At 53.4% G+C, this 21,596-nt stretch overlaps 2 protein-coding genes across 2 annotated transcripts in view; one reads left to right on the forward strand and one right to left on the reverse strand.

Annotated features, from left to right (window-relative positions):
- Positions 1 to 21,596, forward strand: part of CACNA2D4 (calcium voltage-gated channel auxiliary subunit alpha2delta 4) — a 120,023-nt gene that overhangs the window by 61,453 nt on the left and 36,974 nt on the right. The window lies entirely within an intron of this gene.
- LRTM2 (leucine rich repeats and transmembrane domains 2) lies at positions 974 to 20,789 on the reverse strand. The gene is made up of 4 exons (XM_007517201.3): positions 20,526 to 20,789; positions 13,365 to 13,506; positions 9,398 to 9,988; positions 974 to 3,511 (listed from the first exon to the last, which is right to left on the reverse strand). Exons 2-4 carry the CDS (start codon positions 13,429 to 13,431, stop codon positions 3,057 to 3,059), a joined length of 1,113 nt encoding a protein of 370 aa, XP_007517263.1. The 5' UTR covers positions 13,432 to 13,506; positions 20,526 to 20,789; the 3' UTR covers positions 974 to 3,056.

Raw genomic sequence — 21,596 nt, forward strand, 5'->3', positions numbered from 1 at the left:
TCACCCAGCCCTAGTGCCAGGTCACTTGGGCAGGTCTGGACACTTCAGAGACCTTGTTCTCTGATTCACATGCTCTCGTGGTCCCCCTCCCCCCATGCCTCTACCCCCTCCATGTGGGATTCCCAACCCCTGGCTTGCTGAGCCCCACAGAGGGGTCACATCTGTGAGTACAGAGTGCCAGTTTCCTGCCCTGAAGTGGCCTTAGAGTGCAAGGTGGTACTCAGTGACTAGGGCTCCTCCTCTACATTGGCAAGTCCCACCTGCCTCCCTGGGGCTGGCATTACCAGGCCAACAGACAGGCCCTTCATGTGTTAAGGAAAATGGGGCAAGGGGATGGAGGGGGATACAGCCCTCTGGCCTTGATACCAAGAATGGTCCATTCTAGCCTGGAGACATGGGGGTGTGCTCTCACAGGGTACAAGACAGAGGGGATAGGAGACAGGGTGGGGGCTGGGGGCACAGGGCTCATGGCTCAGGGCTTAGGATTCAGAGTGGGAGGGGCACAGGACACAGGGCTCAGGGCACAGGTTTCAGGGTACAGGATGAAGGGCACAGGGTTCAGGGCTCTGGATTCTGGGTACAGGATGAAGGGCACAGGGCTCAGGGCTCAGGATTTTGGGTGCAGGGTGGGGGGCACAGGACACAGGGCTCAGGGCACAAGGTGTAGGGCATAGAACACAGGACATGGTGCAGTGGCCTGTCTCCAGCTACCTTAGAAGCCAGGGCTCACCTGTCTAACCAGTGCACAAGGAGCCTGCTGGCCTCAGCCACAGAGCCCATCTCAGCCCTGCCTTGGCCCCTTCTCCTGAACACCCCAAATCAGTTCTCAGTCACCTGCCTTCTAGACCTGCTGGTGTGAAGGTGACAGTATGACAGTAGGCAGGACTTGGGTGCTGCCTGGGGGAGCAGAGAGGACAGGAGGGTAGGGGGCATGACAGCTTTGACCCCCCCCCCAAGGAAACCAGGGAGCACATAGGAAAATACAGTCTTTATTGGTCTTCGGAAACAACAAACCATAAATATAATTTTGCCTTTAAAAATCTCCTGTCTCAGGTTGAGGATATGACCATTGAGAGCACCCGCCCCTCCCCCACCCCCATTTTTTTCTTAGAAAATCCCCAGTTCAGTGCACTAGCGAAAGGAAGCCCCCTGAGCTCAGTGGCTAGTTCAGCCCATGTGGGGTCTCCCTCCCCTATTCCACACTCCTCTGTGAGAAGCAGGGTTGAAAGATGCAAGGCAGGCTGGCCCCTCCCCGTGCATCTTCAGCTATCACTGAGACCCTGTCTTTGAGCTAGACCCCCCAACTTGAGTCCTCTTGACCTTGGGGACTAGGAGGCTGCTGGTGCCCAGCAGAAGGGGACCTGGGATTCTTCTGCCATCAGCTTCCCAAGGGTGCAGACAAAGGAAAGGAGACGAGTGCCCCCCCCCATTCCAAGTACCACAGACCCCTGTTAGCAGCTAGCCCTGTGCCTGTGTTGTGGGCCACAGAGCAGAGGGTGCCCAGACTGAACTCCAGCTCAGACCCTGCTATAGGTGCTCTGGAAACTGGACTAACTTGGCTGTGGGAGAAGGAACCTGTTGGCTGGAGTCTGGGAGCCGAATATGGGGTCCCTTCTCTTGCTCAAGGGCTCTGCCCCCATAGGCAGGCGAGGAAACTTCTCACAAGACACCAGGCACAGTGTCTGCTACCCGCAACCCCAATATGCCATCAGCCTGGGAGGGAGGGAGAGAGAGGGTAGAGAGAGTGGTGGCTCTTGAGCCGCAGGTGCTGAGTCCTCGTGGTCCTGTCAGTGGTGGTGCACTTAGGTGTGGCTAGGCTCTTGGGGTGCGGGGAGGGGGATCACCATGAGTGCTGTGGCTTCCAGGCCTCTCTGCCATCTCCTCAGATAACCCAGTAGGGGAGGCAGGAGAAAGTTGCCATGGTGACAGGCAGGCTGGGCCATCAGCACCTTCTCTGGGCTCTCCAGGGAACCCTCCTGTTGTTCCCCTGGGCCTTCCCCTCCACTGCTTTACCCCACTACCAGCTCACTGAGAAGGGTGCCATGAGATAGACAAAGGTGCTGTGGTCTGGCCTGCGCAATAGCTCAGCAGGACCATGCACTGCTTTGCCGTGTGTGCAATGCAGGCTCAAACCCCCGGCCTTCTGCCAAACCGAAGGAAGGAAGCTTCAGGGCTGTGATCTCTTTTATTCTCTTTCTCTCTCTTTGCCTCTTTGCCTCTGTCTGTCTGTCTTTCTGTCTAAAAAAGTCATCCTGGAGCAGTGAAACCTCAGAGATGCCTCCTTTCCCCCCTTCCTCCTCAAGTAAGGAATCTGTGGTCTGAGAGAGCTAGAGAGCTCCAGGGAGTCCTGTCTCTGCTTTGACTCTCTCTCTCTCTCTCTCTCTCTCTCTCTCTCTATCTCTCTGTGTGTGTGTATGCAATTTCTCTGTCTCGCAGGTGCTGTGGAGGACCATGTTGAGAGAGAGCCGGTGAGCCCTGGAGCAGTGTGGGTGGTGTGGTCTAGGGCAGGCAGAAGGATCTAGTAGCTTCTGCGAGGGAGTGCTGGATCTCAGCCTAGTACGTCTAGGTGCTGGGGTCCTGGTGACTGGGCTGGTGCCACTGCAGATCAGCCCCTGCTGGGCCCGGATGCTGGAGGGTAGCCACGATTTCATCCTACCTTAGAGGAGAGTCACAGATTTTGACTCTAAGCCCCACTGACTTGCAGATGCGGAAGTGGTGGTGAGGGGATGGTAGGGGTGGGGGGAGATAGGGAGCACCCCCTCTGTACCCACACCTGGGGGTGGGAGATCTGCTAGACAGTGTTCAGTCAGGAATCTGCTGGCACCCAAGTCCAGAGGCTTGGAGAGAGTCGCCCAAGTGTTTCCAAGCCCTGGGGGGCTCTGAGAGGCGCAGCAGACATGGGGGCACAGTGCAGGCTTTTGTGGGATACCCTGGAGGCGGCCACCCTATGGCCTGCTTTGGGAAGGCTAGGGTGGCAGTGCAGCAGGGGGCAGGCAGGGATGGAGGGCCCCACCCCTGGGTGCTGCTCCTGCCCTGTCTCCTGGGCGGGCTGGGCTTCAGGCCACAGAAGAGATCTGCTTCTGCTCCTCGTGCTCCCCCTCAGGGTCCCCCATCAGGGGCTGGCGCTTCTTGAGCTCACGGTGGTACTTGGCCATGAGGGAGGCATAGATACAGCCATAGGCAGCGGCCACCACCATCATGATGCACACGATACCACACACCACGCCGGCGATGATGACAGTGCCGATGGCCCTCCGCACACTCACAGGCCTGTACCTCTGCTTCTGGGGGCAGGCGGTGCTGGGCTCCGGCTCTGGCTCGGCCCCGGGCTTGGGCTTGGCGGGTTCTGGGCTGGCCTTGGTGCAGGGTGGCCCGGGGACATCCAGGCCTGCGGAGCTGGCGTCATCCTCTAGCTGGGAGCAGTAGTTGAACATCTCCATGGGCACCACACGCATGTCCTTGCCCCGCAGTTCCTTGGGGAGGGTACAGGACAGCTGGTCCAGACGCCCCCCTGCACCCAGGGCAGACAAAAGGGGAGCTGAGCAGGTCTCCAGAGCCCCAGTTCCCACCCTGTGCCCTGGGTCCCTGAAATGGAAGGCTAGGGTCTTTGTTTCTCCCTTTCCTTTTGAAACATCATTTTAAATTCTACTTGTTCATGAGCTAGAGACAGAGAGGAATTGAGAAAGGAAGGGGAGATAGAGAGGGAGAGAGACACCTACAGTCCTGCTTCAACACTCATGAAGCTTTCCCCCCTCAGGTGGGGACTAGAGGCTTGAACCAGAATCCTTGCACAGAGTGACGTGTGTTCTCTACTGGGTGCACCACCACCAGGCCTGGAAGGTCTAGTTTCTAAAAGCGACGGCTTTAGTCCTGGACTCCAGTTGGCAGATAAATCAAAAGAGAAGAGGGGAAGCATTGTCTACTGAGCTAAGCTCCACACTGCAGGTACACATGGCCTGCCTCGTGTATCCATGGACAAGTTGTGGTCCATAGACGTTACCCTTAACCCACTGTTTCTTTCTGTCTTTCATTTTTAAAATTTATTTTAAAGTTTTTTTTTGTTTATTAGCTAGAGACAGAGAGAAATTTAGAGAATAAGGAAGACAGAGAGGGAGAGAGAGACAGAGAGACACCTGCAGCCCTACTTCACCACTCCTGAAGCTTTCCTTCCTGTAGGTAGAGACCAGGGGCTTGAACCCAGGTTCTTTTGCACTGTTATGTGTGCACTTAACCAGGTACACCCAACACCTGGCCCCCTCCCAGCTCTTCCTTTCTTTCTTTCTTTCTTTCTTTCTTTCTTTCTTTCTTTCTTTCTTTCTTTCTTTCTTTCTTTCTTTCTCTTTCCCTTTCTTTCTTTCTTTCTTTCTTTCTTTCTATCTTTCTATCTTTCTTTCTCCCTTCCTTTCTCTCTCCCTCTCTCTGTCTCTCCTTTTCTCTCCTTACTATATTTTTCTTTGATAGAGACAAAAATCAAGAGGGGAGGCAGAGGTAGAGAGAGGGAGAAGGGTGTCTTCCTGGAGGTGGTGCAGTGGTTAAGGAATTGGACCCTCAAGCATGAGGTGTTGAATTTGATCCATGGCAGCACATGTACCAAAGTGATGTCTAGTTCTTTCTCTCTCCTCCTCCTATCTCATAAATAAATAAATAAAATCTTTTAAAATATATTTATCTATTTATTTTCCCTTTTGTTGCCCTTGTTGTTTTATTGTTGTAGTTATTACTGTTGTTATTGATGTTATTGTTGTTGGATAGGACAGAGAGAAATGAAGAAAGGATGGGAAGACAGAGAGGGGAAGAGAAAGATAGACACCTGCAGACCTGCTTCATCTACTGTGAAGCGATCCCCCTGCAGGTGGGGAGGCAGGTTTGATCAAACCTGGATCCTTGCGATTTGTTCCACGTATGCTTAACCCGCTGCACTACCGCCCAACCCTCAATAAATAATATCTTAAAGAAAGAGAAAGAGAAGAGAAGAGAAGAGAAGAGAAGAGAAGAGAAGAAAGGAGAGACACCTGCAGCCCTCCTTCACCACTCCTGAAGCTTCCCCCTTGCAGGTGGGGCCCACACACCATTTCTGTGAGGCCTGTTCTCCCTAGAGTCAGTCTGCCCCCGGGAGTACAATGGCCTGGAGCATGTCAGTGCTCAGGAAAGGGCTGTGGTGCAGAGAGCAGAGCCCTGCCCAGACTCCAGCCCCTTTTGCTCCCTGCCTCTGCCTGCCAATTGTCTGTCTAAGCAGGGGCGCTATTCTCAACATAGACTCTATAACTCCAGGGTTTTCCTCTCTCAGAAAAAAAAAAGAGGCCAATCAAAGAATATGTCTCCACTGCCATAGTCACTACCTTTCTCACAGGACTTTGCTTGCTGTTTAAGAATGTCTTTGGAGCAGGGACAACCAAGCTAGGATACAAGTCTGTCCTCTTCCTTCTAAGAGCAATACATCTCTCACCAGCACTCACCACAGGGTCTTTGAGTACAGAGACATTTTTGGGGGGTGGTGGGGGACATCCTGGAGACCCATGAGAGGGAAAGTGGGTGTGAGGAGCTGTGGGTGAATAGATCACCAAGACCTTGGTTGAGTTAGACTTGAGCATGGCAGGGCAGAGATGCAGAGTACAGTGGGGGTGTTGGATAAGACAGCTTTAAAAGAGCCAGGTGGTGGTGCACCTGGTTGAGCACATGCATTATGGTACACAAGGACCTGGGTTCAAAGTCCTGGTCCCCACTTGTGGTGGGGAGCTTCATAAATGGTGAAGTGAGGCTGAACTCAGGTCCTTGTACAGAGTATCTCTTTCTCGCTCCCTCTCTCTTTTTAAATATTATTTATCTATTTATTATTGGGTAGAGATAGAACTTGATGGGGGAGGGGGAGATAGAGAGGGAGAGAGACAGAGAGACACCTGCAGCCCTGCTTCACCACTCGTGAAGCTTCCCCCCGCAGGTGGGGACCAGGGGCTTGAACCCAGGTCCTTGTACACTGTAATGTGTGCACTTAATCAGGTGCACCACCTCCTGGCTCCTGTCTCTCTCCCTCCTATCTCAAATTCTCTCTTTCTCTATCCAATAATAAATAAGTAGAATATTAAAAATATGTAACTTTGGAAGTGAGTGCATTGTGGACCTCTAAATTGGACTTTGGACTTTTGCCTATTTTCTTAGCTAGACTTCTTCCCCTCACATTTACAGTGACTTTTATGAATAAACCTCTCTTTGCTTAACCCTACATGGAGCCACGTGTTGCTTACAACACCAAATAATTGTTGGTAGTCTGATTCTGAGATTTCCTATGAAAACATCTTTCTATTTGGTGGTACAAGGTCGAAAATGACCCCTAGGAGCTGGACATTGGCACACGTTTCTATGTGCACAAAGTCTCTATGTGCACAAACTCAGGTTTTAGCCCAGTCCCCACCTGCAGGAGGGGAAGAAGCTTCATGAGCTGTGAAGCAGGGCCACAGGTGTCTCTCTCTCTTTCTCCCCCCTTCCTCTCTATTTTTGTCCTATCAAATCAAATAAAAGAAAAAGAAAGGGAAAAAAGGGAGCAAATGGCTGCTAGGAGTGGTGGATTTTTTTTCAGAAACTCCAGTGATAACCCTGGTGGAATAATAAAAAAAGAGGGGGGGATGGGGAGAGAATAACTTATAATGTCAAATTCTGAAACCCCATCAGCCATTCCAGCCCCTTTACTGCTGGATGGTCAGTTCCTAGTGACTAAACAGGATTAGGGATGCTTCCTGGAGTTGGCGCCTGACCTGGACCTGCAGACACTTGGTTTAGTTCCCTGTGGGCTGCACAGGGATCGGGGCTCCACAAGTCCTACATTCCAGGACAGAAAGCCAGGACATTTTGTCACAACCAGGGGGCTGGGTCCTGAGGTCCAAGCAAAAAAAATATATAATATATATGTATATATATATCTCAAGCTGGAAGCTGAGTCCTGTCTCTGTGCAAATAATGTCACTGAATTATGTAGGAGGTAGAGTGCTCTTAGCTGGGAGATGACAATGCCTGTCCATGGAAGAATCAAGTTGCACAGTGTACATAGAAACAGAGTTGCAAACTAGAAACTGTCCAAGTATGAGTTATGAATTCCCCACTCGCAAAAGTGAGGATGTTCATGGTGACCCATGTTTGGTGGCTCTTTGCATTGTGTAAATTGCTCTTAATTAGTTAATGCACGAGGATAGAGACTGCGGCTGGGTAGGAAGCATAAGGCGTAAGATTGATGACAGCTTGGACATTGTTTGCACAGAGATTTGAATGATTCATTACTTCATTCATTCATACAGTAGATTTTGATGGAGTATCTAGGGTGTGTTGGGTACTAAGTCATGCCTTAAGAGTTCACGTAGCACTATCACTGCCGTTAGCAAATTAACAAAGAAGTCTTCTTCGTGGGGATTTATTTTATGCTCAGTACTTTACCTGCATTACCTATTTAATCCTCCTAAGGAGAAGTTCCCAATTTTATACATTGCCTGCCACAGAAAAGTTAATCAGCCTTTCTCAAGAGTACATCATTTACAAGGGACAGAGCCATCAATCCAAAGCAGAACCTGGCAGGTTTAACCACTCTATCTTGCTTCTGCCCTCCCTCTGCATTTTGTAGAACAGGATAGCATCCTCCCAGGCTTGGTGTATTGCACCAAAGTAAAGGACTCAGGTCCTGGAACAGGGTGGCAGAGGAGGATCTAGTAGGGGGGTTAGTGTTATGTGGAAAACAGAAAAAATGTGACACATGGACTAACCACTGTATTTTACTGTTGACTGTAAACCATGAGTCTCCACAATAAAGGGAGGAACAAATTCTTCTGGGTTAAAATACAAAAACGAACTCAACAACTAAAAAACAGCTAGAAGGGCAGGGTAGGAAAAGGAAGTAAAGTTTAAGCTAATGAGATTTTAGTTGAACTTTTAATAGCAAACTTTAAGGGATAGGGAGGTGGAATCATCATTGAAATAAATATTGGGGGGCCAGGTGGTGGCACACCTAGTTGAGTGCACAGGTTATAATGTGTTAAGGACCCTGGTCCCCACCTGCAGGGGGAAAGCTTCACAAGTGGTGAAGCAGGGCTGCAGGTGTCTCTGTTTTTCTTCCTCCCGATCACTCCCTTCCTTCTTGATTTCTGGCTGTCTCTATCCAATAAATAAATAAACATAAAAAAGAAATGTTTGCTTTTATCTACAAATGTAAGACAATTCCAGCTCCTAGAATTTAGGAGATCAGTGTTATTCAGAAGAGTAGTTTCTTCTTGAATCTTCTCCCATGCCGGGGCAGCATACAGGCATACCTGGCAGTTGCCCATAAAAGTTAGACTATGCAGCCCAGAACCACAACAAAATCTTGGCCACAACAATAAATAAGCAAACAAACAAATAACCTATCTTTAAGCTGGGGAGGTGCCTTGTACTGGTGATGTGGGAAGTCCTGGGTTCAATACCTAGCCTGAAAGGAAGCCAAGAAAGACAACAAAGAGCATCATAAAAAAGTGGCAGAGTTAGGGGTCAGTGGTGATGCACTCAGTAGAGCATAGCATGGTACCATGTGCAAGAATTCAGGTTCAAGTCCCCAGTCCCCACCTGTGGTGGAAGCTTGAATTCAAGAGTGGTGAAGCAGGGCTGCAGGTGTGTTTGTGTTTTTTTCTTACCCTCTCTATCTTTCCCTTCTCTGTTGATTTCTGTCTGTGTCTACTAAACAAACAAACAAATGTTTTTTTTTAATCTTAAAAATAATTAGATGGGCCCTCATCCCTCCTCTTCTCTGTCTCTCCTCTCTCTTTCTCTCTCTCTCTCTCTGTCTCTTTCCTTCTCTCTCTTTCTCTTCTTTAAAATTTTTTTATTATCTGTATTTATTTGATGGAGACAGCCAGAAATTGAGAAGGGATGGGGAGATAGTGAGGGAGAGAGACAGAGAGACACCTGCAGCCCTGATTCTCCAATCGTGAAGCTTTCCCCCCTGTAGGTGAGGTCCAAGGGCTTGAACCAGGGTCTTTGTGCACTGTAACATGTACGCTCAACCAAGCACCCTGCCATGAGGCCCCCTTCTCTCTCCTTCTCTCTCTCTGGTCTACACACCAACACATGTATTTACCTCTCTTTTCTATCATTGATCTGTCTTGATAAATGATTGTCTCTCTGAAAACAAAACAAAACAAAAAAATAAAATTTAGACTATGCTTTCTCATGAAACCAATAAAAAGTTGCAATCAAGGGATAGTGAGTCTGTCTGAAAGAACAAGAAAGGAGATTGAGAGTGGGGAGGGAGATACAGACAAGAAGAAGAAGCTGTGGGGTCCCACTTCTGCTTGCCTCAAGCCCTTCCCCAGCATCCCAGCAGTGCATGGGGTCAGAGCTAGTCCCCCTGCTCCTCACTCCCAGGACCACCACCGCTGGTGCTCACCTCGGTAGGAGAACCACTCCATCCAGTGCTTGAACCCGCGCAGCTTGCAGTCACACTCCCAGGGGTTGTCCCCAAGCTGGAGCAACTGCAGGCTCCCCAGGGGCTCAAAGGTCAGCCTGTCCAGACTCTGCAGTCTGTTGGAGCGCAGAGACAGGGAGCGCAGAGCAGGCAGCTGGTCGAAAAGGCCAGGGGGCAGCTGGGCCAGGCCATTGATGGACAGGTCCAGGTGGCGCAGCAGGGGCACGTGCTGCAGCAGGTCCCTGTCCAGGGTCCTGATACTGTTATTACGCAGCTGGAGCTCGGTCAGATTGGTCAGGTCTCCGAAGATGGAGCCCGGCAGCTGGTCCAGGAAGTTGTTAGACAGGTCCAGCCGCTGCAGGCTGGACAGGTTGGCAAAGGTCCAGCTCGGCAGGGTGGTCAGCTTATTGTTCAAGAGCAAGAGGGTGCGGGTGGCAGCGGGCAGGTCCAGAGGGACACTGGTGAGGCCCAGACCACTGCAGTCCACCTCCAGCTTGCTGCTGTCGCACTTGCAAGAGAACGGGCAAGTGGGCAGAGCCTCCGTGGTATACAGGGTGATCCAGCAGGTGATCCCTGAGGTGTGGGGAGCCAGGCAGGTGGAAGAAAGAAAAAGGACAGGCCAGAGTTATGACTTCAAGGCACCTTCTCCTTCCTTGCCAGCTCAAGGCCTGGTGGTCTCTTTCCTTCATTTGACCCAAGCCATCATTAATGCTTACAGGCCTGAGGACCATGTGAAAAGATAGCTAACAGGGGGGCTGGGTGGGGGCGCAACCTGGTTAAGTGCACATAGTAGGAAGTTCAAGGATCCGGGTTTAAGCCCCCGCTCCCCACCTGCTGAAGGTAGATGGAGGGGTGCTTGGGGAAGCTTCGTGAGTGGTGAAGCAGGTCTGCAGGTGTCTTTCTTTCTTTCTTTCTCCCTCTCTGTCTCTCCCTCCCCTCTCAATTTCTCTCTGACCTGTCAAATAAAATGGAAAAAAATGGCTGCCAGGAGCAATGGATTTGTAGTGAGCCCTAGCGATAACCCTGGAGGCAATGTGTGTGTGTGTGTGTGTACACATACAAATATCCTCATTGCTTCACATCACATCTGGCAAAGAAACTACTAGCATGTGCATGCTGCTGCTGTAGCCTGATGTCAGCAGCCATGAAGGGCAGGTCATGGAGAGCTACATGGAGACCCCACAGGTGATCTCCTGGGGGGGGGCACCGGCAACACAGGGGCCAAAGAAAATGAAGGACCATAGTGGGTTAGGACAACCTGTCCCCTGTCTCTCTCCCCAAGACCTACCCAGTCTTCTAATTAATCTCAGATCTGCATAGATCACCCCTCCAAGAAAGGACCATATGGGAGCCAGGCTATGTGTGTCTGCTTAAGCATACACATTACAGTGTGCAAAAACCCAGGTTCAAGCCTCTGGTTCCCACCTGCAGGGGGAAAGCTTCACGAGTGGTGAAGCAGGGCTGCAGATGTCTCTCTGTCTCTCTCCCTTTCTATGTCTCCCCTTCTCTCTCAATTTCTTTCTATCTCTATCCAATAATAAATAAAAATTTTCAACAAATGGGCCATGAGTTGATATGCAGGGCTAAACATACTGGCCCTTAGTGAGCCCTGGGTGAGTGGTCTACCTCTGATATTTGAGTGTCTGCATGGGGAAGATTTCAAGTCCCTGACTGACTGATGTTCCCAAGTGCAGAAACTGGAGAGGGCTCTATCCCTGTCCCGTCCCTGCCTCAAGGATCTGTAACAGGAGAATCCCACTGCACAGCTGACACCTGAGCCTCGTAATGTTCAAAAGAATGTGACCACAGCTGTGGCCATGGGAGATGACTGGTCATCCTTCCGGGTCATGGGGTCATCTACTGCTGCCTGTCCCCACTCTGTGTCAACCTGCTCTACAATACTCCCCAAATGACTGCTCAGTCATTTGAAAGTGCTCCTCCTGATCCTATTCCTCCTGCTCCTCCTCTCCCCATTCTTTTCTCCTTTTCCTTCTCCTTCCTCTTCCACTTCTCCCTCCTCCTTCTTCCCTTCCTCTTTTTCCTTTCCTTATCTTCCTCCTCCTCCTGCTCTTCCTTCTCCTACTCCTTTTTTTTTTTTTTTTTTTGCTCTTCCTCCTTCTCCTTCACCAGAGCCCTGCTCAGCTCTCCCTTATGCTGGTGCTGGGGATTGAGCCTAGAAATTCAGAGCCTCAGGCCTGAGAGTCACTCACAGAACACTTATTCTATCCCCTACCCTTTGCCTAAATATCAGCATTCTTTAGACTTCACTTCCCCTGGGGCGAGGAGCCATCCAGTTTCCCTCCCAAAATGATACACACAGGTAGATACAGCCACTGCCCTACAGGAGGGGAGAGTGGCAGGGCATGAAGCAAGAGCTTGTGAGGAGAAGCTCCCTGCCCACCCCACCCCCAGAGGTTCAGGGTGGCTTAAGAGCAATGGTGAGAAAACTTATCCTGTATTGCAAGGCACTGAGTGATTCTAAAAGGAGGTTGAAATGGGATCTGAGTGGCCCTGGGATCAGCTGCTGTCTAGTGAATAATTCAGGCTTCCTGGGCAGAGAAGCAGCTGCATGACAGGGCTGCCCAGATGAGGGGAGGTGCCAGGCAGAATCAGGGGGCTCAGGACCAGGGCTTATCTTGCCAAGTGGCCTTGAGCAAGGCAGTGACCTTTTGTACTTATGTCAGAATATTCTCAGGCCTCTTTCTCCTGGCACCTCACAATGCATCCTCTGGGGAATAAGATGACTCCATTTGCCAATGTGTTAAAGGAGGGCTTGGATTCCCCTCCCCCAAGTTTCTCCCAGTGCCTCAATAGCCCCATAGCTCTCTGCTCCTTGATGTATGAGAGGTCTCCAGGCTCCCCTGGTCAGTGGTGAGGGCAGGGCAAAAGCACAGCACCCATAAAAAATGGGGTGACCCAGCACAGACTGGAACTGCTCCTGGGGAGCAGGGGTGACAGAATCCTGGGGATAGGGGTAGAACTCCCTGGGGCCTCGCACCTGGGCACAGCCTCCTGCTTAACATCTAACTGTACATCTAACTGTTACTTAGCATTAGCAGTGACTTTATTTCTTCCCTTCTCCCTTTCCTCCTCCTCCCCTCCCCCTCTTCTCCCTCCTTCTTCCTCTCCCCTCTTTCTTCTTTCACTACAGAAGTTTTTTGGGGGGCAGGTGTTGGCACCCTTAGTAAAACACATACATTACTAGGGCTCAAACCTCTGGTCCCCTCCTTCTGGGAAGAAACTTCACAGGCAGGGAAGTAGGGTTGCAGTTCTCTCTCTCTCTCTCTCTTTGTTCTTGGCTTCTAGGATTATTGCTGGGGCTCAGTGCTGACTATGGATTCCCTGCTCCTGATGGACATTTTCCCCCCATTTTATTGGGTAGGAAAGAGAGAAATCAAGAGAGGAGGGGGAGATAGAGAGGGAGAGAGAAAGATAGACACCTGCAGACCTGGTTCTCCATGCAGGTTGGGAGGGGAAGCACTTGAACTCGGATCCTTGTACGGGTCCTTGTGCTTAGTACTATGTGCACTTAACTGGGTGTGCCACTGCCCGGCCCCACCCACTCCCCTATCTTTTTCCTCCCCCTCAGTTTTTCTCTATCTGATATAAATAAAATATTTTAAAATAAAATAGCTTCTATTTTATTGATCTAACTAGTTATCATGACTTTCTTCTTTTAGACAGACAGAGGCTGAGAGAGAGGGAAACAGACCACAACACCAAAGCTTCCTTTAGTGTGTTGGGGGCTGGGATGGGACCTGGGTCACGTACATGACAAGACAACCCACTGTCCAAGTGAGCTGTCCTGCTGGCCCTGCTGTGACTCTCTCACTGCCACGGGTGCCAGGACTCAGCTTTCTGGGTGCTGGGCATCTGGGAAGACTCAGGCCTGGGCTGCACCCCTCTGTCTACCCTGTCCTCCCTCCTACCCGGAGCCCCCAGTACTCACAGTAGATCTGCCCCCATGGTGGGGCTAGCCTCGTCCTCCACTTGGGGCTGCTGCCTGGGGCCAGCATAGTGAGTGTCAGGGCCCCCAAGGCCCCACAGCACTGGCAAGAGATGAACCCCTTTTGTTGAGCTGCCTGTCAGTCCTAGGAGAAAAAGAGAGAGAGAGAGCTGAGCTGAAGCAGTCTCCGAGGCCCGTTCCAGCCGGGGGTTGGGGCCAGATCTAGGTGTCTCTTTACACCATGTCATTCTCCTCTTCCTGGGGGTGGAGAGTGGGAGTGAGGGTGGGGAGATGGGGGGAACAGGGGAAGAGTCAGTGAGGAAGAAAGGGGGTGACATGAAGAGGGGTGTCCTCTGGGAGCTGAGCTGCAGGAGTCTCTATGCGAAGGGGCAGGGAATGGCTGGCAGGGTCCTCCTGACTCTTGTCACTGTCCCCCTAATGTCTGGAATAAATTCCCAGCCACACGGCCTCTGCACGGCACAGGTGGGGCTGACAGGCTGCTTCCCCCTGGCCGGAAGAGTGAGCTATGCCACAGCTCTTGGGGTGGCTGAGTGGTCAGCTGCTAGGTCCAAGCCTGGCTCCTGAGCGGCTGGTATGGGAGATGGGACACAGAGCAGAGGCTAAGCACTGGCAGCAGAGGAGGCCTGGGAGCAGACAGGTGTGTGTGTGTGTGTGTGTGTGTGTGTGTGTGTGTGTGTGTGTGTGTGTGTGTATGTGTGGTCTCCGCTCACAGGACCCAGGAAGGCCAACATGCCTGCTCTGGGGCTGAGGACTTGCCCTGGCGCAATTCAGTGCTTCCCTGGGGTGCACAGCCTTTCAGATGAGGGCAAGGGCCTCCCCACCCCCAGCCTCCTCAGAGGGGGTGATAGGGCTGCAGAGTCTGTCACCGGAGCTGGCACAGGGCACTGTCTTGTTGCCCACCCCACCCCCCAGCCTGCCTGGCTGTCCCCTGCTGTGACCTTCCTCCCAGGCTGCCAGAACCTGTCCCTGGGTAATTCCTGGTGGCAGCCTCCCTTCCTCCCCTCCTCCCACAGGCCTGTTTAAATCTGGGAGCCTCCGGCAGAGTTAAGCTGACAGCTGAGGAGGTGGAAGAGCTACTGGGGAATCAGGCTCAGCTCTCAAATCCCAGAACCCAGGGCAGGGAGCTTTCCCTGTTGGTGGGGGTCTTGCTGCTGTCCCCAGAGTCTCCCCTGGCTCTGGCTCTGGCAAGGGCAGAGCCTCCTCCTCTAGACTTCTTGAATATTGGGAGATCCTGGCAGGGCCTGGCACAGTGGGGTTACCGCAAAAGGACATGGGGATGGGCTGTGGGAGTTCCTGGCCTATGAATGGAAAGACAGCTGTCCAGGGCTCACCCCTCATTGCTCTCTGGGGACTGCACCCAGAGGGTTGCTGGCTCAGACAGCAGGCCAGGGGAGGCCCTGGGTTCTAATTCTTGTCTGGCCAGTTCCATAGCTTTACTCACTGGCCTTAAAGGAACCCTGCAGTGTGGCTGGGTGATAGTGTACCTGGTTAAATGTGAGTAGTACAAAGTGCAAGGACCCACGTAAGGATGCAGGTGTCTTGCTTTTCCTCTCAGTTTCTATCTCACCCACCCCTCTCAATTTCTCTCTGTCCTATCCAATTAAATGGAAATAAAATGGCTGCTAGGAGCAGTGGATTTGTAGTGCTGGCACCAAGGCCCAGTGATAACCCTGGAGGCAAAGGGAAAAAAAAGGTGTGTATGGGGGGGGGGGGCTTGCAAACTCTCTGGGCCCCAGAGTTCTTATTTCAGCAGTGAGGGCTGTGATACTGACTGCAGGAATTGCTGTAGGGATGGGGTCCACTTGGGGAGGAGAGAGGATGCTGTCTGGACTCAGAGCACATTTCCTTAGACCATCATTCAGGGAGGTGCCTGCTGTGGACCAGACCCCTGAAAGAGAGACTGGACAAGCAGCTCTTCCCTCCACGGTGCTGCCCATCTCTGAAGGGCTCCACTCTCTGCTCCTGAGCCTAGCCTGTGGACCGGCTCATCTGGGGGCCGGCTCGCTTGCCCAGCCTCACAGACATCCCCTCCTCTTGGCAGTGTTCACCCTCTGTGCAGCCCTCCCTGACTCTCAGGACAAGCTCTCTCTTCAGGGAGAGTCCTCCTCTGGAGACTTGATGCCCCTTGGAGACTTGAGGGCAGCTCGGGGCTCCTCCAGGCACAGAGACAAGGGCTGAGTTGTCCAGGGTCACGTTGTAAGTCAGGGCTGAGGCTGCAGGTGTCTGAGCTGGGCTGTGCTTCCCCCTGCCTGGTGACCGTCCCCAGCAAAGGTGTCCGTTGGAGACACTTGTGCATTCAGGGATAGGGGAATGCATGCAGGCTCCCATTTGTGGGTCTGGAGCTCAGGATGCAGCATGTGGGGCAGACACATGACCCTGGTGGGCCATGCTGCTTGGGACGTACAACATACCCCTGCCACTCACGCACGTGTGCACACATGCATCTGCCTCCTCATGTGGCAGCAGGCAGCAGCTCAGGGGGACCATGGCAAGTCCCCAGTGTGCCCAGCAGACAGATGCAGTGACGGGGACACCCGTAATCTATGAGTCAGGGCAGGCTCGAACTCCAGACATTCTCTTCACTTGGACTTTTCAGAGTCTGGAAGGCCAATCTAGGTTTATGCTCCCACCTGGGGTCATAGCCCTCCTGGGAGTGTCTCCTCTCTGCAGGAACCCACCCTTGTCCAGCCCCAGTGTACCCCCAGTCAGGAGTCCAGGAGGTGACCATGGAGGCTTTAACATCCTATCCCTGGTTTTGCCTAGACAAACAAGTCAGGCAAATTCTCATAAGGCAGACCCAGAACAACAGCTGGCAAGGTGGCAGGGCACTTCTGGCCCATCATGTGTCTCTGGAGGAAGGTGACAAGTACAAGCCTCCTCGCTCTGGCTGCTGTGGACATTGGTCAGCTTCCTGGGGACCTCGTGGCCCTCGGGGAGATGGAGGCAGGAACCAAACACTTCTTTGACCTTTCGCCAATTGGCACAACTCCAACAAAAAGCCCCCTCCTCCCCCCCAAATGTTTAGCCTCCTTAGGAAAGGGGGTGACCTATATCAGGGAGCTTGCAGAGCTGCTGTGTTAGCAGATGCTGGCCGGCTCCTGGAATAAATTAACAGTCTGGAGGGGAAGTCCCCCCACCCAAGGTGGAGAATGAGGGGCAAAGAAAGAGCTGGGGGTGGGGAGGAAGTCTTCCAGAAAACCTCCACTCTCCACTACACCCTTCTGCCTCCATGCATTGCACCTGTTCTCAACCTTCCCTTTTTAAACATATTTATTTATTTATTTTTGCCTCCAGGGTTACTGCTGGGCCTTGGTGTCAGCACTACAAATCCACTGCTCCTAGAGGCTATTTTTTCTCCTGTTTTTTATTGGATAGAGAGAAAATGAGAGGTGAGGGGAAGATGGGGAGGGGGAGAGGAAGAGAGACACCTGCAGCCCTGCTTCACCATTCACAAAGCTTCCTCCCTGCAGGTGGGGATCAGGGGAGCTTGAACCTGGATCCTTGTGCTGGTCTTTGTGTTTAACTGAGTGCTCCACTGCCCGGGCCCCTTTATTTATTTGTTTATTTGCTAGGACAGGGAGAAGTTGAAAAGGGAAAGGGAGATAGAAAGAGAAAGACACTTGTAGCAGTCACTGCTTCAACACCCATCTTCATGACTTCCGGTGGGTGGGGACTAGAGGCTTGAACCCAGGTTCTCGAGCATTGTAACATGTGTGCTCAGGCAGATGTGCCACCATCAGGTCACCCTCCCCATCTTCCTCCCTCAGAACTTGTGTCCACACTGCAGTGGCAGTGACAGTGAGAGAAGGGCAGGCCCTGGGGGGATGGGGTGACTAGACGCCCCTCTGCTCTGAGAGCCTCAGGACTGGTGAGTGGGGCAGAGGAGCTCAGAGCACTCATGCTGTAGAGATTTCCTGGTCCTCCCTCTCATGCCTCAATGCTAGACACCTGCTGTTCTGCACACTAACCCCCTTGCAGTCTGTGAACCAGCACCTCTAAGCACCACACTCTAAGCTCCCTCCCCTTCTCCTCCAAGTGAACCAGAACCTGTATTTGAGCAGTTGTGTGCACATTCAAGCTAGGCCACTTCTTTCCGCAACACATCAGTCACCCCTCAGGCACTGGCCAGCAGCCAGGTCGTGTGGGATGTCTGCGGGGTGTCTGGGTGAGGCCAGGCTCCAGAAAGGGAGGACAGAGGCCTGGGTAGGGGAGAAGAGGGCTGGTGGAGGCCAGCTGCCTTGCAGACACCCCTGTGTACACCAGAGGAATGACAGTCACAGCAGCTGCAGACACCTGCAGGTGGCTGAGTTCTCATAGCACCCTTCTGGGGGGAGGCATTGTTACTGTCTCCAATGAGGCCCAGGGACAGGAGGCCTCACTCAGGGTTGGTGATGAAAGGACACAGCTCTAAGCACCTCCCCACACACTGGAAGGCAGGCAGTGTGGGGATATGGGTTGCCCACAGCTCCTGGGAGTCTGAGTCCTTGCTGGGCTGACACCTGGAGATAACTAGCTCAGGAAGGAAGAGGCAGAAAAAAAGGGGGAGGAAATGCCACATTCCACATGTGCAGCTCCACATCTGTGTCCTGATGGAGCCCCTCCCCCACACACTCCCTAATCCTGCTGGGGAGACAGGCCAGGGGCTCCACACCAGCCTGCCCTCCCTGCAGTGATGTCACAGATGCAGTGACATCCCCACCCCTTAGAATCCCAGATCTTGGAAGGGGGGTGGAGAAGGATTTCCAGGCAGGGGTGGGTGAAGGTGCTGAGGTGAACGAGGTGGGTTGGCAGCTCTGGGACACTGGGGGTGGGGAGGCAGCGATGGAGCTGGAGGAAGGAGCAGCAGAAGGTCCCCCTGTGCCTGTGGAGCTGAGTGGGTGCAGCACCCCTGGAGACCAGGAGGGATGGGGATCAGAGAGGCATCCTGGTGGGTGGAGTTCCCTTCCCCTGACCTCTGGGTGGGGGGTTCTCATCCACTGACCTCTGTCTGCTTCTACTCTCCCACCCCATGTCTGGAGTCCCTGCCCTCAGTCCAGGAATCTTCCATGCCCACAGTCCCCCATGATAAGTCCTGGCCATAGGACAGTTGGTTGCATTGTGCCACCATCTGGGGGACCGCCTGGCACTTGCCCCTGGGCACCTCTCCTGGGTCAAAGGGCTCTGACTTTGCCATGGGCCGTTGCATAACCCCTCGGGCTCAAAGACCCTGCAATGTGGGAGCAGAGTGGGCCAGAATTGGCAAAGGTCACAGCAGGGCCAGGAGCTGGGCCACCTCTGTTCTGCAAGGGCAGTCTCCCTCTCCCTGCCCTACTCCCCCTCACCCACAGGCTGTGTGGGTCTGAGCAGGCAGACGCCTAGGAGCCTGTGTGCTGAGGGCCTTGGGGGCTGGAGCTGCAGCTGGCATTTTGGCATAGGGCCTTTCCAGGGAGCATTCACTCACTCCTGCCTGTCAGTAACACCATCCCCCCACAACACACTGCCCAGGCAGTGCATGAACAGGTTTACAGAACTCTCTGTATCTGCATTTAGTTGGAAAGAGCAAACTGTTTCTATTCCTAATGCATCCCAAGCCCCACTCCTTGTGACATCTGCCCCAATCCTAATCAGACCCTCTGAGGATCAGAACAAGACCCCTACCCCCACCCCACCTGACTCAGTCCTCTTCAGAGGCACCTGCTCAAAGAGACACAGGGTAAACATTCTCTGGGCCATGGACTCAGGGGTTGGGGGTGTTGTTCTCCACCCTGGGCAGTGGGGGGATGTCTGGAGGGCAAGGAGGTGATGGGGAGGAGAAAACTCTAACAGGTAGAGACCCCCTTGCTCAGACTCCTTCCTCACCTCACTCACTGCCTCCATTAGTGTCATCCCCCCATATCTGCTATTATATAAAACACGTCCCCCCACTTCCCAGTCAGCCCTGCTGCCCTGCTGTGGCCCCCTGGGCTTTGGTGCCCAGGGAATGGAATGAGGTTTGCCCCCCTCTGTGCACTGCAGACAAATCTTCCAGCAAGCCCAAACCTGAAGAAGCAGTCAGTAGACAGTTTGAGCAGCCTCTGTCCCCCCACCCTGCCTCCCCCTGCCTCCCCCAGGCTGCCTCTCCTCTCCTCTCCTCTCCTCTCCTCTCCTCTCAGCAGATAACAGCCTTGGGGAGGTGGGGTGGCAGGCTTTCCTGAAGTCTCCCTTCTGGCTGGACTTCTTCAGCCCCAGCTCCATGTGCCTAGCATGGCACCCCTCCACTGCCCCAGTGGATGGGTGGATAGATGGATGGATGGATGGATGATGGATGGATGGATGGATGGATGGGTGGATGGATGGATGAGCTGAGTTGCCAGGGTGTGGATCCGAGCTCACCCCACCTGCACACAGCACAACCTGCTTGCCAGGTCTCCATTGCCTCCCCTGGAGACATGGGCAACACAAGCTGCTCAAAGAGAAGACAAAATAAGTAGGGGGTCTTGCTGAGGCTACCCTCTCCTGTGCATTGTTAAAACTGATCCCAGGGCCACTGAGCCACCTACTGCACCCCCCTCACCTGGGCCTGGCACACCTCTACTCCCAGCCACACCCCCACCAGGGAGACCTTGTCTTAGATGAGTGTTCAGGGGGAAGGAATTCTCTGCACCCTTGTTCAAGGGCAGACGGCTGGAGGCCAGCACCCCACACCCCATGGAGCAGGCTGGGCCTCTCCTCCTGGGCCTGCCACCCCCACCTCAGGTCCTCTTCCAGGATGGACAGTCACCAGTCCCCCTTCCCCACAGCACCTCAGTTCCTGGGTCTGTCTGTGCTGAGCCCGGCATGCTACCAGCACAGGCTTCTTCTATTCTTCAGTTGTGCAGGGGCTGCTTTCTGTGCCATTGGGGCCTGCCATCTGGCACAGACTAGACACTGCCCTTGTGCCCTTAGCTGCCCTAGATGCCCCCTCCCCATTGGAATTCTGACTCTAGTCTCTGGGACCTGTGGGTCCAGTGTTTTTTCTCTGCATCTTCTGTCTCTGTCTGAGCACTTCCCCAGCTCCAGCAGCAATCATCTCCATGCTGCTCTGGGTGAAAGGCACAGGAACCCAGTCCAGAAGGGCACCAAGCCCCCTGCTCCCAGCCACAACCCTCCCCCACCCCTTCTCTCCCAGCTGCTCACAGCACTCACCTATGCTCAGGCTACTGCCCTTAATCAAGTCCTTCCAAGCCATCCACTGAAACCCTCTTGGGATTCCTGGAGAAATCCAGGCTGAGCACAGTGGGCACCAGGGTCCCTGGCTGGCTTCTTGAAGTCAGCACAGGCAGGAGGCAGCTCACAGCAAGGGAGGAGAGATTCCTGCAGACACTGCTGCCTCTGCTGCTGGGGCAGGCTGCTGGGTCAATAACAAACTGAGGATGGAAGTGGGAGGGACGGAGGGAGCTGGCGACACAGAGCCTGGGAGACAGGGGAGGCAAGAGGAGGGGAGGGGAAAGAGAAGCGCGTGCCCGTGGTGGCTGGCAGGGCTGTGCACGCGCAGCACCGACAGACAGAGCAGTGGAGTGACAGCTGGGGGTACATCTGTGATGACAGTGACAGTAACATACACAGGCAAGGCGCAGCGTGTGCGTGCGCGCGCACGCGCGCGCGCGCACACACACACACACACACACACACACACACACACACACCCCACAGGGGCACCCACAGTCAGGGGGGTACTCACCCCTCAGATGCTCACACTCCTTGGAGGAGCTGTCTTGGCTTCCTCTCTCCCGCCCCAGCAGGGAGGGAGCAGCTTTCTCAAGCACCTCCATCTTCCTTCCACACTGCTCCCCCTTGGCCCTGGCTGCTGCCTCTTCCCCTGTCCCCCACCTCCCTTTCTCTCCTTCTTCTGGGAAGGTGCCCCTGTTCTGTGCAGAACCTCTCCCTCTGGCATGGACAGAAGAGAGAGCCAGTCTTTTGCACAAATGGGTGGTTTTATTCCAGAGGGGTCCTTGGAGAAATATAAGGTCTGGGGGGTTGAGGGGGGTGGTGAGGGGGGTTGCCTGCAGCATAACCCTCCAGAAAGGAGTCCCCAGAAGCACAAGCTCATCAAGCCTCATCAAGAGATTCCAGATTATAGGCTGAGTTATTTAGAGAAGCACAGTGCTGAGAGGCTAGGTGTGAAGCCTGTCCCCTCACAGGGAAGACAACCCCTCCTTCACCTCCTAGGTCTTACCTCCTCCTAGAGACCAGGTGCACTGGCTGGCAGCACACAGG

The sequence above is a fragment of the Erinaceus europaeus genome, chromosome 5 (genome assembly GCF_950295315.1).
Source record: "Erinaceus europaeus chromosome 5, mEriEur2.1, whole genome shotgun sequence".
NCBI lineage: Eukaryota > Metazoa > Chordata > Mammalia > Eulipotyphla > Erinaceidae > Erinaceus > Erinaceus europaeus.

Excerpts from the sequence above, each read along its gene's own strand:
- LRTM2 (XM_007517201.3), bottom strand. The coding sequence starts at position 13,431 with ATGCTGGCCCCAGGCAGCAGCCCCAAGTGGAGGACGAGGCTAGCCCCA. Across the intron at positions 9,989-13,364 it reads ACCATGGGGGCAGATCTACT|GGATCACCTGCTGGATCACC; the intron begins GTGAGTACTGGG and ends CCCACACCTCAG. Across the intron at positions 3,512-9,397 it reads GGAGTGGTTCTCCTACCGAG|GGGGGCGTCTGGACCAGCTG; the intron begins GTGAGCACCAGC and ends CCCTGGGTGCAG.